At 46.2% G+C, this 15,140-nt stretch overlaps 1 protein-coding gene across 3 annotated transcripts in view; it reads right to left on the reverse strand.

The window, feature by feature from the left end:
• Positions 1-15,140, reverse strand: part of TRIM36 (tripartite motif containing 36) — a 34,058-nt gene that overhangs the window by 15,169 nt on the left and 3,749 nt on the right. For 2 of the 3 annotated variants that reach the window (XM_080573954.1, XM_080573955.1), the window contains one exon: positions 7,061-7,295. In XM_080573954.1, coding sequence (XP_080430080.1) covers positions 7,061-7,295 — 235 coding nt within the window. Of the gene's footprint in view, positions 1-7,060; positions 7,296-8,109; positions 8,977-15,140 lie in introns of those variants that run through there. The other variant, XM_080573956.1, reaches the window with a different exon arrangement.

Here is a 15,140-nt window from a genome sequence, read left to right on the forward strand (position 1 = left end):
TCCTTGGTGGAGGGGACTGCATCAACTTGTGGCCTTGACCAGCCAGAGGCTTTATACAGCAATAAATCTGTGCCTTCCCAAACCTAAGTAACATCTATGTTAGCTATACACAGCACAGGGACTAGCCCTTCCCTGGCTGAAAGGCTTTGATAAAGGAGGACTGCTAAATAAGCCTCAAATACCAAGGGAGACACTGAGATGATGGAGTTTGAGAGTTTCCTCCACCCTGAATTAGGGAACCATAGCTACGGACAAATAACTACAATTTTCTCCTCTTCTCTCAAATAAAGCGACTGAAGGCTTGAGTAAAGCTGCAAGCTGAGAAGAGCCTCTGGAGCCTCACGCAGACCCAAAACCTATTTACAACAAGCACAATGTTCTTAAAGCTACCAAACAGGGAGCGCATCCCTGTCTCGCTCCTGAACCCAAGGGGAACGACGATCAAAAAGCAGTCACTTAAGGATTTCTGAAACAGGCTAAGCCAGCATATAGGCCTAATGTGTACCTTCTCTGCTTCCCCTTACAAAGAAACAAAAACCTATCCTCTGCAGCTGGAGCATGGTTTTTAAATCCCTTTGAGAGGACTGCATGCTGCTGTAACTAACAAGTTCATGAATGGAGGTGACAAACCTGAATTCTTAGTCTTGAAATGGGTTCTTCTTCAGAAAGGGAAATTTGTTCTTATCTATATTTAGTCATTACCTTCCCTTCAGAAATGTTGATGCCTCATTTCTTTTTGAAGCATCCTTTGACACCAGACAAAAAGACACTTGCTTTGCACTGCTCTTCTGCAGCCCCTTCACCCAACACTTCACAACTCCCTTTCCTAGCGTGCCCTTTCAAGTTTCTCTAATAAGAAAAAAGAAAACCAACACACACAAAACCCAACAATGCTCCCACAAGGAACTAGTTCCTTTGAATGCCTTTGAAATGTGCCCTGTGATAGTTATGTATGATCGTCAGCTTAGAAACCACATCCAGAAGCATGAATAAGAGTGCACGAGCTGGCAGTCTCACACTTCTGCTGGTCCCACGCCTTCCTGCAGGTTCTGAGCAGAACCACCAGATCACGTCTACAGGACACAATACACATGACCGAAGTCACCATACACAACTCTCTGGCTAAGGGAAGCAGAGGTTTGGTGGATTTTTTAATTTTTTTTTTTTTTTTGGTACTTACTTGCAGTGAATTAATTACCCAAACTGCATGTCCTGCAATACCTGTAACTTGACATACACAGCAACACACACATGCAATGCACAGAACAGCAGTGAAACACAAACTTCATCTTTAAACGTATGCTCCAAGCTAGCACTGTGCACAGAAACGGAGAGAGACCTTCTACACAGACTTGTACAACGGCCTAAACAAAAGGATGATTTTGCATGCAGTGCCATGCAGTCAATAGCTATAGAAAGGGATTCAGAGCACTTACATTTGCTAAAACTAAGAAAATAATGGCACAGTGTTGTATGTACAGGGACTGCCTACAAGCAGTTCACTACAACAGAGAGCAAGCAATGACAAAGCAAGAAAACAAGGGGAAAAAAAAAAAAACATGGTGCAGTGGTCAAGTTTAAAAATACAATCTGAAATTCTTATCCAGGAGCATGCTTTGAAAGTCTGGCCCAGGCGGCTCACGCGTGGGACTGGTGTTTGTTAACGCAAAGGTGAGCTCAGCTGCAGTCCAATTGAGGCCTTTCATTCTGCCAGTTGTGGGACAAAACCGGACCATCGTCACGAGCCATGCTTGGCAGCAACTGGTGACACTCTTCTTTACAGGGAAGCCCCGCACGTCTTAAGATGTCTCATCCCTTTTCGCTGACAGCTTTCTGAGAGCCACATTTGTTGCTTCCTGCTCTAAAAGCTGAGAGCGTGTTTCCTCGGCTCCTCTGCGTGCCCTGCCACTTCTGCAGTTCAAAGCAGGGAAACATCCTTTTTTTTTTTTTGCCTCTAACAAGCGTTAACGCTAACATGCAGCATGAAGTAGCCCACTTTCTTCAAGCATACAAGGTTTATATGCTTGTATTTTAAAAAGAAAGCGCTGATGAAGTGATAAATTACTTGGAGCATACCCTTCCTGTCTGCCTTGCATTCAGTCTGCTAAAACTGAACTGCAAGCACTTCACACAGCAAAAAACATGAGTTTTGTACTCAGATGTGTGGCTCAGAGGAACTCAGATCCATCCCATATTGTCTTTTACATTTTGCCAATCTGGTTTCCAACAAACAAGTATGTATTTTGTACAAATATTAGGAATCACCACAAGAAACCTCCCATCGTGGTTTGTAAACAAACCACTTCACTTGCGATGAGTAACTCTATGAGCAACCTAAAAAATAAGCACAACATGTGCTCAGACTTAGACTCCAAACCCACAAATACTACAATATAGACTGTAAAGACTCAAGTCAGAGAGCAACCTTACATATGCCTTACGCTTTAACTTCCTCTCACCAAGCAGAGGTGCCAACACTTCAAAGGTGGAAAAGCCCAACCTGTACCTCAGGGTTTGCAAAGGGATAAGACATCTTAAAGACAAAATTGTGTTTTCCAAGTGAACAGTATCACCAGCATTTCATGATAATGGAAGACATGGAAGTTAAATGTGTGAGTTAGGAAAAAAAAAAAAAGGAGTATTTTAAAAGTCAACTGGATTTTCATAAAAGTTTTTAAAAATGTAAATGTCTATTGCCACCCCAAACTCAATTAATGCTTTTGGATGGATGCTTAGGAAGAAATTAAAAGAAAGATGTAAAGCCAGTAGCTGCAAAACATCATTTTCAGATATTTTAAACTTCCCCATATCAATGGTGCTTTCTGCAAAAAAGGCTGATAAAGAAAGCTTTTCTGATAACTCTGACTATACTATCTTTGGTTTATGACACTTCCAGTCTTCACCTGATGCAAATGAATGCCCATGTCCTACTAGCTGCTTTGCTGTTCACACTGAGTATGAAATTTGGATTTGTGTTTAGTTCTGTTCATTCCGTTCTCAAAGGACACAGCACCTTTATTAATTGTTCATGCGTCTGCCAATATTATGGCAACATGGAGCTTTTTTTTTTTTTTGACACCAAAGAAGAAATATTTACGATAGTAAGCCCAAACAGTGGCTGAGATGCTCAGACTAGCTCAATTTCAGTAATTAGATTTATTTCAAACCAAGAGACACTGGCTATTCCTTCAACTTGACTATGTCACTAAGCACACCAAACACTACAAGAGTATCAGTTTTAATTATTTAGTTTTCTTCACACATTCAGGCCTTGTACTGAATTGCCAGATCCAGAACTACCTACTCAGATTAACAAGGTGTAAATTTCAGTCTGCTTCTTTATCAGAGGCAATTAAGAGAGCTCAGATACAGTGAAGAACTGGTTTTACCTTCCATTTAGAAGTGACAGCAAACTATGACCTCTTAATTGTTACAAAGATCAATAAAATAATAACACTTCGCTGCTAATAAGACAGTAGTTTTACTGAAACTTGAGTATGTGAATTCGTGAAAATTAAAAAGTATAGGCATAAACTGCTGTATTTTTGTTTTAAGGGGAAGAGAGAACTTACATTATTTGCACGTATCAAAGTATGTTTAGCCATGCATACACATGAAAAAAACAACCCTTAATTGAATTTCAGTCCAGTTGACCTTTAAGTCAGTGCTAAACAGAATGAAAAGCTTTCCTAATGTAAGTCCGTTGCTGTACCTTTGCTCACTGTAAAAGCCATTTTGTGGACTTGACCACTGACAGAAAGCTATATGCTAACCAACAATATTTAACTCTAGAGTTAAACACTAAACTATCTAGAGCCAATACAAGAAGTGAAGCATTTCTACCTCTCCACCCAAAAGACCTCCTCTGTGAGGCTGCGAACAATGAACAGAAAGCTGTTTAGAAATTGAAAAAAAAAAAAAGAGAGATACACCATTGGTTTACAATGGCTCAAATGAAGAGCATCAACTGTTTTCCCTCCTGGAGCTGATAAAACACTGCAGGGCTGAAATGAAAGAGTGTTTAATTTCCTAGCACGATGACACAGCTGTAGCATTTGAGCAGAAAAGAAACAGGGAGAAAGAAGAGACGAGAGAGAAAAAAAGATCTATTTCAAACATTCAATTTCTGCATCACCCATCAATTCTGCAGAAGTGTCAACATAACCGCATCACATGCTTTATTCTAACTACACCAACATTTTAATTACACTAACATTATGACAGATTAGCAGTAAGAAATACCCTTTATTTTCATTTTGTATACAGCAAATTTTTGTCAAAATTATTTTATATACAACATAGATTGTGTTTTTTTTAAACCAGCACATTAGATTTTAAGAACATACACTCCATTTCAACTACCAGTTGCAGCATTTTTATTTTAAGATAAATTGTATTCGTAAATGCAAGCTGTGTGTGCACAACAATTACAGAAAGTAGACCAGTTCTTTCTGGCACTCAAGCATTTAAATGCCAAAAACGTTTTTAATAGATTGTACTCCTCGTGAAGGTACTAAGAATTTCTTCTGTGAAAAAAAAAAGAAGGAAAGAAAGAAAGAAAAAAAACACGACAGGAGGAAGATTTCACATGTTCTCAAATGCGATGATTTGACAGTGACATGCCACGCACACCACTACTTGGAATTCTTGTTTCTTTTGTATACATGTGAAGCCCCACTTTGGATGTTGCCTTGTGCCTTTTTGCTCTTATGAAACTGTTCTGTTATAAATCCCACTGAGGATCATAGAACAAATTAAGAGAGAGGATGTAGTTTCTTCAGATGCAGGACATGAATGGTACAAACATAAGTTGCAAGCTGGATGAACGTTATTGGTACCAAACCTGTGAGGGCAGAGCTCACACTCCACTGAGTAAAAGAGCTATAATACCTGTAACATCAGAAGCAAAGACAGCATAACCTGAATGTCCAAACGTATTCTTTAAAGCTCCCATTTCCATATGCTTTTCATTTTGCAAATCTGAACTGTCTGGGATGGTAATTCTCCTATGATGTGCCTCTGCCCAACGCTCTTCAGGGGGAACGGGGCGAAGCCTATTACTTCGAGGGACCAGCACTCTCCTGCTGCTCATCAAATGGGGACAAAGATATTAGCAAAGCATTTCTCGCTCTCAGTCAGCTAACAGGTCAGTTCAGCAGATAACACACATTACTGCCTATCAGTTTGCTGGGACGGTGGCCGACTGCTGTGGATTTGAAGAGGACAATGCCTGCAATAAATACTGATTGCGTAGATCTCAGTGGGCAGGAGCACCAAAAATGGGTCTTTCCCACCCTGCTCTAAAGGATGTAATAAAGCAGTAACACAAAACCCTGTGAAAAAGGCTGCCAACAACTACTGCAGAACTGCAAGCTCCACTCTTCAAACCGTAATTCTCAAGTCTCCAAGATTCCTTGCTCCTCCCTTCCACTACACTCACACAGGAGGATGTGACAGCATTTGGTTCCTTGCAGTAATTCAGCGTCAGCTTCTCAGCAGAGCCTCTGCCTCTTTCAGTGCACAGGGTGGTGGACTGTGCTACGCACCATGGAAGGACCACATCGTGTTAGGTCATCATTGCTACTGGCTGATGGGGAGCAAGCTGAAGGCAGGTTTTGACAGGGGAGAAAGGACTACCTCCTCTCCTTGCTCAGGCTGCTGAACGCAGCACAAGGACGCAGCTCCCCACGCACATTTTGTATGCCCATTTTCACAAGGAGGTCACCATGGCGTGTTTGCCACCTCTCAGGTTCCACTGGGGCTCCAAAACTCACTTTGTAAATACACAAAGCCAACAGCTGCAGCTGAAACCAGTGAGATCACTAGTCCATACATACGTAGCAACGCCAGAATACAAGGCGTACTGCGGACAAAAAAGCAAGCAGACTTCCACCTGGGATGACATGGCTACCAGTGGCCTCTTCAGTCAAAGCCTGTGTCAAGCCGCAGCTACAAAGGGTGGGCGGACTGTGTGTAGTGGTCACAGCAACCACAGGGCTGTCCATCCCAGTCCCTGAAAATAGGGCTGGAATAAGGATAACTGCCCATTCCATCTGGGAATTCCTTCACATCGTGTAAGTATCAGTCAGACAAGCTACGGCAGATGCAGCGTTTGCTAATCACACTAATTTGAAAGAGTATCTGTATAAATGAGTTAAGTGTTGTTTAAGAGACGACAGTGATTTCGAACTTTGAAAACTGGGAAGGGGAGGATGACTGTTTGTGATCTATGAAGTGAAAGATACGGATTTAGGGTGTGTCTTGCGAGTGACTTCCCAGAGCACTGCAGTGTGGTTTTATAGCAGATGATTTTTTCAGCATGAAGCCTAAAAGCCAAGGTGAGGTTTCTTTTAAGAAGCATAGCACGCACGAAGTACTTCCAATGTATCTGTGTAAGAGCTGATCATGTTACACACGGATTAGACAGAGAGCTGAGCAGAGTCAAAATCTGTATATTATGACACCACAAAGAGCATTATGAATTCTCAAGCTATGTGTTCCTTAAAGGCTCAAGCAGACCACACTGAAAGAAACTGTTAGCTCTTTCTTCTCACAGTCAAGTCCTCCAGTTCTTCAACCACGCAATGATCACCATCTACGGAAAACAATTTACTGCAAATATCAAGAAATGGGTAGTAAACACTATCATTTGTAAAGCCTGCAAAGACTCAGAGTGAAGTCCATACTGCAGAATTTAGGCTGGCCAAGATCTGGCAGAACAGGCAGAACAGTGCTATCGACAAACAACAAAATTGCCAAAATCTACAACTTGATGCTCAACAGAAATTGAAATAAAGGAATAAACAAACACAGTGACTACAAGCATTTACAAGATGCCACAAAGACAAATGTATTCTATATGAAATGGAGTGCACTGTCCTTAAAATTAAAACATTCCCATTGTTCTCACCACAGAATGAACAAGACCTGCACTATCCCCATGTCATCTATTTAACTATGTCAGGAGTACTGAGATGAGAGTTTACCAATGCAGACATCCTTCAGCTCAAGTCACCCTAATACATAAAATCGGAAAAATGTGCAAAATTCAGATACGTACCTGATCTACTAATCCTGTCAATCCTATCCATGCTAGGAGATGAGATTCGAATTCGAGGGCTGCTCTGATTAGAGGATTCAGAACCCCCATCAGCGAAAGAGTCTTCAACTGTGAAGAGTATTTCTTTCACGCATTTGTGACAGACGTTGTGCTGACACGGAAGGATCAGCGGGTGGGTGAACAATTCCTTGCATGCTGGGCAGATGAGCTCTCTTTCAATACTCTTTGTGGCAACCTTCATGACAGAAAGAGGGGAAAAACAAGAGTAAGCGCAGAAGGCGTGAGCCGCTAGGACTTAGTGCATGTTGTACCCGTGCATGTCACCAAACCCCAGCTCTGCTGAAGGATGGTTGGTGTCAGGTGTTCTAAGGTGCTGCTCTGGTTAACGCTCCAAGCAAACCTTTATTAACATTTATGAAAGCAGTGACAACACTCATTTCAGCCGAAATGCACACGGCTACTGTGCGCGGTTCATCTTTAGGTCACGTCTGCATTGCAGGGGAGGAAAGCAGAGGAGGGGAGTAGTCTCGGTTGCACCTAAGGACCTATTGAAATGAAAGCAACCACGCTGCTCAACAATAGCAATCCACGCGTTTAAGTCAGCTTGCTTTACAAAAAGGAAGGGGGGAAAAAAAAAAAGGAATTAAGTGTCATATCGATTAAACAACAGGCTCCCCCGCCGCGTAACTCGCGTGTAGGCACGGACATGCTGTGACTTCGTTAGCCGACAGTCCGAGCCGAGCACACGCATTTATTTCTGCACAAAGCGCTGCCCCCCGATGCTCGCAGCCCTCCAGCACCGACCTCCACGGCGGCACGAAGGGGGCTGCCAGGGGCGACCTGCTCTTGCTCGTCCCTCCCCAGCACCGCTTCCCTCGAAGCCCCCAAAAGTAAAGGAAAAAAAAATAAATTAAAAAACGCACAAAAGCCCCAACCGCACAGCGAGGCTCGGCTCGGGCGCCAGCCCCCGGCGGCGTCGCACCGCGGGACGGGGGGGTCATGGTAGCGACATGGCGACACCGCCGCCCCCCGCCTCACGCCGCACTCACCTCGGGCTCCAGCCCGTCGCCCTCCATGCCGGCGCCTCACGCGGCCGCAGGCTCGGCGGCTGTCGGGGCGTCGGGCCGGGCGGGAAGGCGGAGGAAGAGAAGGGAAGGGAAGGGAACGAGGGAGAGGGACGGAGACCGCCCGCCCACTGCCGCTGAGCGGGGCGCGGCCGCGCACAATGGCGGGCGGGAGGCGGCGGCACCTGGAGCCGCGGGGGGCGGCCACGCCCGGCGGCAGCGGCCCGGCAGGGGGCAGGCACGGCTCGGCACGGCCGCGGCGCTCGGACCCTCTCCTCGTGGAGGGGACGACCTCGGCACCCAGACATTTGCCCGTTCACCTCGGGATACGGCGCCCAAGGACCCCCCTCGGCGGCAGAGGCCCCCAGGAGCATGGCTCCCTGTCCCGTCCCGTCCCGTCCTCACAACGTGTGCCCTCACCACAGCCTGCCTCCTGCCTCACCGGCACCCCAAGTGCCCCTTGCACCACAGTCGGGGAGAACCGAGGCCTCTGCGGTCCCCTGGCCCACCTTGTGGAGGCTATTTCTGAGGCCCCAAGCGGAGGCACGCGGTGTCCTTGCACTACACAAGCAGAGGTTTAGTCCATGAGAACAGGTGGACTGCGGCAATCTCGAGATGCTGTCCACTCAACAAGCCCTAAAACTGACCTACACATTACTGCATAGCCTGTCTGAAAGGCAGACGCAAGGATAAGAAGTTCATTTCTGCTCTCAGAGTTGTTCTTTGTGTCAGTCAATAAACAGGCTTGAAATGTCTTGCTTGGGTTCTGGTCATTACATGGCGGCTTCAGCAGCCTGGCCGTGAGATCTGAATGGAAAATTTCACTCTGGAATTACGAAGCCAGAGGTGATGTTTTTGCATAGCCAGCACTACAAAGAACGTTATTTAGAGAACACACGTAAAAATTTGATTTCACGTTTAGTTTAGAACGGAATTCATAAAAGTAGATGGGTGCTCTCGCAATGACCCTGCCAATGCCAGTGACGGGCGGTGTGTGTATTCAGACCAAAACGTGCCACTTAAACCAGCGAGGGGGCAGAACAGGCTGGCAGGGATGTGCTGGGCCGTCTGCCTCCCCACCAGGTTTTGTGCAGCCATCTGTGAGCTTGTGAGTAAAAATGTCATCCCCAAATCTCGTCTATTATCCCCAAATTTCCTGGATATTACAGGCAGGCTTTAAAGGATCTCGCTCTTAAGAAGCCCTCGTCTGCATTAGTGCATCACTCACTGCCGACACTGGACGTGGTCGACTTGGGTCCAAATGAGCGAACTATCATCCGCAGACCAGAATGAAGCCGGTCTGGTTCTGCTGCTGCCTTCGGTAGTGTCAAGGACTTTGCCTTGGGCCAGGAAAACCGCCCTGCTCCTCATGCCGGTGGTGCAGTGCCAGCAAAGGCTGACATTAGTGCAGGCAGACCTGGGGCATGCGTTGACTCCAGCTTCCCCACAGCCCTGCAGGGGCATCCCCGTGCCAGCTGCTGTTACGGTCAGGACGTGTGGGTGACTGCTCAATCCCCTGATAGATCGTTAAGGCATTAACTTGCTTGTGTCTGTTTGCTCTGGCTTCAGGGTACTTTAGAGCAGGATTTTAATTACCACCTCCTCCTCCACCACCACCATGTTAAGACATGTGCCAAAAGCTGCATTAACACTGAGTTGCTGAGAGAAAAAGAGAACGGTTAGGCATCACTGGTAAGTTAAAGAAGTAAGAGCAGAAGCCACTGCCAGAAGGGACTCCTGCTCTTGGCCTCTGCAGAAGGGGATGGTAAGACCAGCATGGCTACGGTGTCAGCCCTACTCGCCTGCTTTGCTTCTAGAGACACATGTGCATCAGCTGGACACCTGTTGTGCTAACGAGGGGTTTCTTTTACACCAAGGAGTCCCTGTAAAGACTGAAGATGGCTCAGCCCTTCCTGCAGAGCCCGCTCCCACCCCTCAGCCAGGGGCCTGGCTGGGAGCTGCTGGCCCTCCTCCAGCAGCAGCATGCAGCTGAAACTGGAGGGGAGCAGGGGCTGTCACCCCTGTTCTGCCGCCTCCCTGAGGTTGAACACACTCGTTCATTCAACCAGTACTACCCAGCATTCATCCCATGCGCTCATCTGCACTAATTATCAGTGCAATTCAAAGAAGAGCAAAGTTTTCAATTAGTTGTAAAAATCCTGCACTTCTCAGACAGTATTTGGGCTGTGATCAGGGTCCTGCAGTTTTAAGCAGTACAGCCCTGCCCCAAAGAGCTCAGGGCATTCTGGCAACGCCTCCACTGCCTTCAGCAGCCATGCTCAAAGTCACTACCAGATTTTCCAAGACAATTTTGTTTGCACTACTTTTCCACCCTACGCTCATCTCCTGAACCGAACCACTGTCTGGCTGGCAGGAGACTTGCACCACAGCAGAGCCAATGTGTACACAGCAGAAACACACAGGATGCCATGTGAGACTTGTTCCTGAGCTCACACGACAGTACGGGCACAGTCCTAGGGACTGAGCTACCAGACAGACACCTTCCTCCCCATGCAATGGAAAGTATTTTCTGCCAGGGTGGAAGCAGTGGGGTTTTAGACCACATTCATCTCTCTGTAAATTGTCACTGGCGAGATCTGCTTCTCTACTTAGCCTTGAGAAGTTCAGCCTCGAAGATGGCTGTTTTCCCCAGGATTTACTCAGTCCTGCAGGCTGAAAGACGCATGGTTAGCTCAGCAATAAGGCAGGACTTTATGCTGCCTGAGAGAAATGTGTCCATTTTGGCTTAGGAATACAGGCTCATCTTTGTCTTCCTGACAACTACCCTTCAGCTGCGTCATCCCGAACAGCCAGCAAGGGCCCACAGACCTCGGGTGTTTGACAATAAAATTAAGGATTGCTTGAGGATTTCTGGGCATAAATTTAGAACTATCAAGCCCTAATCCTTTGGTTCTAGTTGTTTATCTGCCCTGCAGAGAAGTGCTACAGGCCCACAACCTTCATGGTCGGACGGGTTTCCTAACGAATCCCATAACCTGATCAGCTGGACCAAACAAGTTTGGAAGGTCACATTAGCTGCTGCTTGTGCACGCAGAATGCTCAGCCAATAAAGACTGTGCTCATCAAACTGCCAGCATTTTAGGTTTGTGCTCAGCTTTGGAAAGGATTTGTATTGGATCAGTATATCTTGGCTTTTCCACCTTGTGCCGTGTGTACAGTATTCTGTTTCACATCCAGGACGCGTGGCGAGCAACAGCATCAGGGGATCCAAGGCGCAGCCACAGGCAACAGTCTGCACAGAGGGCACTGCTGTTTCCCTCCCTCCCTTGTAATTACTTGCTGAGAAAATGAAAGAATTACCACTGAAAGGTTTCCTAAAAGAATACAGAATTCAGACTGAAATACCTTCCAGCTCTCTCTTATGGGATTCTAGAAGAGAAGCATACCTGTGAATAAATACTACTGTTTAGCAGAAATGAAATATAGGAGTTATTTTTAAAAGGATTTAGAACTTCAAAAGTTTATGTATAAGAAATCCAAATTACAGGAAGCTCACCCATGGGCTTGGTTTCTGATGCCATATAAGATATGGTGTGAAAAGCATGAAAAATACAGACGTGGCAGAGGGTGGGCTGCTGTTCTGCCCTGATGCCTTCCCTCCTCCACTTCTGGTGGCCGCTCTCTCCACAACCATCACAGAGGGGCAGCCCACCCTCACCCCCTCACATCACCTGCTCTTGTCAGCTCCTCAGAGAACCACTGCTGAAACGGTGAGGGCAGGCCTGCAAACACACCTTCCACACACAGGCTGACTAGCCCAGATAAGTAATTCAGATTAAAAGCTGCAAAGACAGGCAAATTGGATTTTAGTTCCTCTTAGCCACCAGATTTCAAACTCAGGCTCCTCTGCAATACCTGGCTTAAGCTGTTACCTGAAACTGAACTCTGAGTTACCTTTACAGCTTTTTTAACCCAAGTCTTTCAACCCAAGTCACCTTTCTGCACAAGCACCCCTCTCAACACAATCAAACACTAGTCTTGATGCTCTGAGCAGGAGTGAAATTCGTGTTCAAGCAAACTGTCCTCATGGGGACTCGAAATCTAGACAAGCCCTTTTCTGCTCATCAGCAAGAGATATGAAAAGCTTTTCTTCTGAAGGATGAGGAGTACGACTCAGGTTCACATGAGTAAGGCAGCTCGGAGCAAACCTCCAAGTCCCAGCAGCAGTAATCTCTGCTTATTTCCTTTTTGCAGCTCCTCATGTGATTCATTTTTGTACCGCTGCCCAACTCTATCTCTTACTCCCACCTGGGGAAAGAAGAAATGCCATCACAAGAGAGCTGTACATCAGTCACTATATAAAACGAGGCAGAAGACAGGGACAGAAACTGGTGTCACCTGCAGGGTCCGGACGGAGAACATGCAGAATTTCAAACGCTTTTAAAACTATTCTCAGAAAGTTCTCATGTTCATGTCATATGGGATCTGGGGCTTGTTTCTAGTACTGTCCGTTTCTCTAAGTGCTTCTTCTGGAGAAATGTTATTTATTCCGTTCCTCGTAAATCACAAGTTCTTGGTTTCTGCAGACCATACTGAGAGCATGAATACATCTTAGAGCAGAGCAAATGAGTGAGATAAAAACAGAGAAGACTAGGGATTTGACTAAAAAACAGAGTATACCATGATCCATATTTCAACAAAATCAATAGCTATTGCACAAGGACAGTGCCAGTGTTGCTGTCCTATCTCTGAAATTCACACTATATTATATCAGTTTACTGATTTTATTCTACTTGCAGGAAAACGCCTGAGGTGGTTCTAAAGAAGGGACGAGTATTATTATCAATCACACCATCAGACACAAATATTTCTTCACAGCATCTAAAAATACTTCGAAGTTAAAACTACAAGAGACATAGATGAATTCCAGTGAAGGAAACATAGGTCTGTGTGAGTAAAACAAATTTGAGTGGACTGAGGGTGAATAACTGCAGGGGTATTCATGTGGCTGACTGCTGCAAAAGGAAACTTACACACAGTGAGAAATAAAGAGAAGGAAAGAAGCCTGAAACCCTTTCGATAATATTATGGCATTTTTATGACTGTCCTTTCCTGTGATTTGAACTGGGATTTAAAAGTCCTGAAAGAAAGTCATACAATCTCCTAATGCCTCAGTGCCTCTGCTATAAAATGCACGTGATTGTTAATCTATCTCACAGGGATATTTGGGAGTGCTCAGATGCTACTGTGACGTTTGTGACAGGTGCCTTGGGGGCCTAGGATATCTCACAGAGCATTGTACTGAGCCTAAGCAGATGTCGTGGGTGTATGGATTACACGAGGACTGGCTTCTTGGGGCTAGAAGTGTTACACGCGTCTTTCTGTCCCAGGTACAACGTGCAACTCGTGAAACAGAGTCACAGGGGAATAATCAGTACAAATCATTAGGAAAGATAATGAGTTTGTGAAGTGATGTCCCCCTGGGGGACAGCAATATGTAATGATTTGCCCTGGTGTGAGAGCTGACAAGCTAAGTGGAAAAACAGCATGACTGCCAAAAGAGATAACGTGCCCAGGGTGCAGGCGCTGGTGTGCAGGGAGGGAATTATACCTGTTGGGATGTCACACCGCAGAGACAGGAGCGTGTGAGAATAATGAATTGGTGATATATCCTCTTTCCCTAACAGGAGCTCTTTGTTTGGAGAAAACCAGATGTTTAGCAGTTAACACAGAATACATTAATGCTCCCTGGCTTTGTTGCAACAGCTTTATTGATGTGAGAGGTTTGGAAAGGCAAAACTGGGGTAATGGGATCTGTGAGCAGTAATACCCTGCTCCTAAGCATGTATGGTTTACCACACAGAAGCATCCTTTTGCTGGCATGATTTATGTCACCTGAGAAAGAAGCTTCATTATCGCAGCAGAGTATCTCTCGGCTCCTGGATAACATCAATAAATTACAAAGGGGCTGTAATCTAAACCCCGGGCTGGAGGTAAAGACATGCAAGAGGAAAACACGGAAAGCGGGAGGCCTCCGAGGTGGCCCCTGGAGAGCCAGAGGCAGAGTGACCGCCACTACGGCAAGTCTGTAAAGGTCACAGGACAGCTACTGCTCCGCTTTCCTTCACACACATCAAGCATCTCTGGGGTTGGGACTTGGCAATGCGATTCTCTGCGTATAAAGAACAGCACTGTTTGCAGTAAACACGCACATTTCACTCCAATGTGCTAACTCGGCTGTCTATCGAGGCATATGCTCTCGTGGAGGGAAGTCTGATCCAAGCTACCAGCACAGGCGGCACACGCTGTCACCCCCTCGCAGGGAAATCATGGGCAAAAGGAGCTTCTTGCCTGAAACCCTCCATGATTTTGTGTACCGTGTAAAATGGATGGGACGGGAACAAGACCCGGCCATCCAAATTGACCCAGGAGCCCTGGGCATGGCTGCTGCTGGACCAGGAGAAGCAGGAGATCACTGGGGAAGGCCCTCTCTCAACCAGGCCCAAGGGGCCTGCACTTGGAAGAGGGGAGAGGGACAGGAAATCCGTGGTGGACGCAAAGAGTAGTGTGTAAAGGCAGTTCTGGAGCTGGCCTAGGACGTCTCCAGGATGCACTCAGAACAAGCATAATCTTCCAAATCACCCCTTTGTTTGTCACACTTGGGTTTAAGGTTAAAAATGCAGTGCCTACTTCATGTTTTCTAAACCCGTCAGGGCAGAGTCTCTGAGGGGAGGGGAGAAGAAGCGCTCCCTCTTCTTTGTACATGCACCAGCAGCTCACAAACACGAGAAGTTGGATTTATTACCCCCTTCTTGTGAGAAACGCACTCGCTACTTTCCCTCAAAATATTTTCAAGCCCTGAATCATTTCCTGCGGGTGACACTTCCCACTCCAGCACTGCCCGCAGCCAGTCCAACTGTGGGTGACAGGAAAAGTACCCATCACCCTGCCAGCCTGTGTGCGGCCCCGTTGGAGCCCCACATCCACAGGTTAGCGGAGGGACGAGCTGCATGAGCACCAGATGCCGAACTGACGGGCCGAGCAGTGCCCCGCAT

Source organism: Anser brachyrhynchus, assembly GCF_964034855.1.
Source record: "Anser brachyrhynchus genome assembly, chromosome: Z".
Lineage (NCBI taxonomy): Eukaryota > Metazoa > Chordata > Aves > Anseriformes > Anatidae > Anser > Anser brachyrhynchus.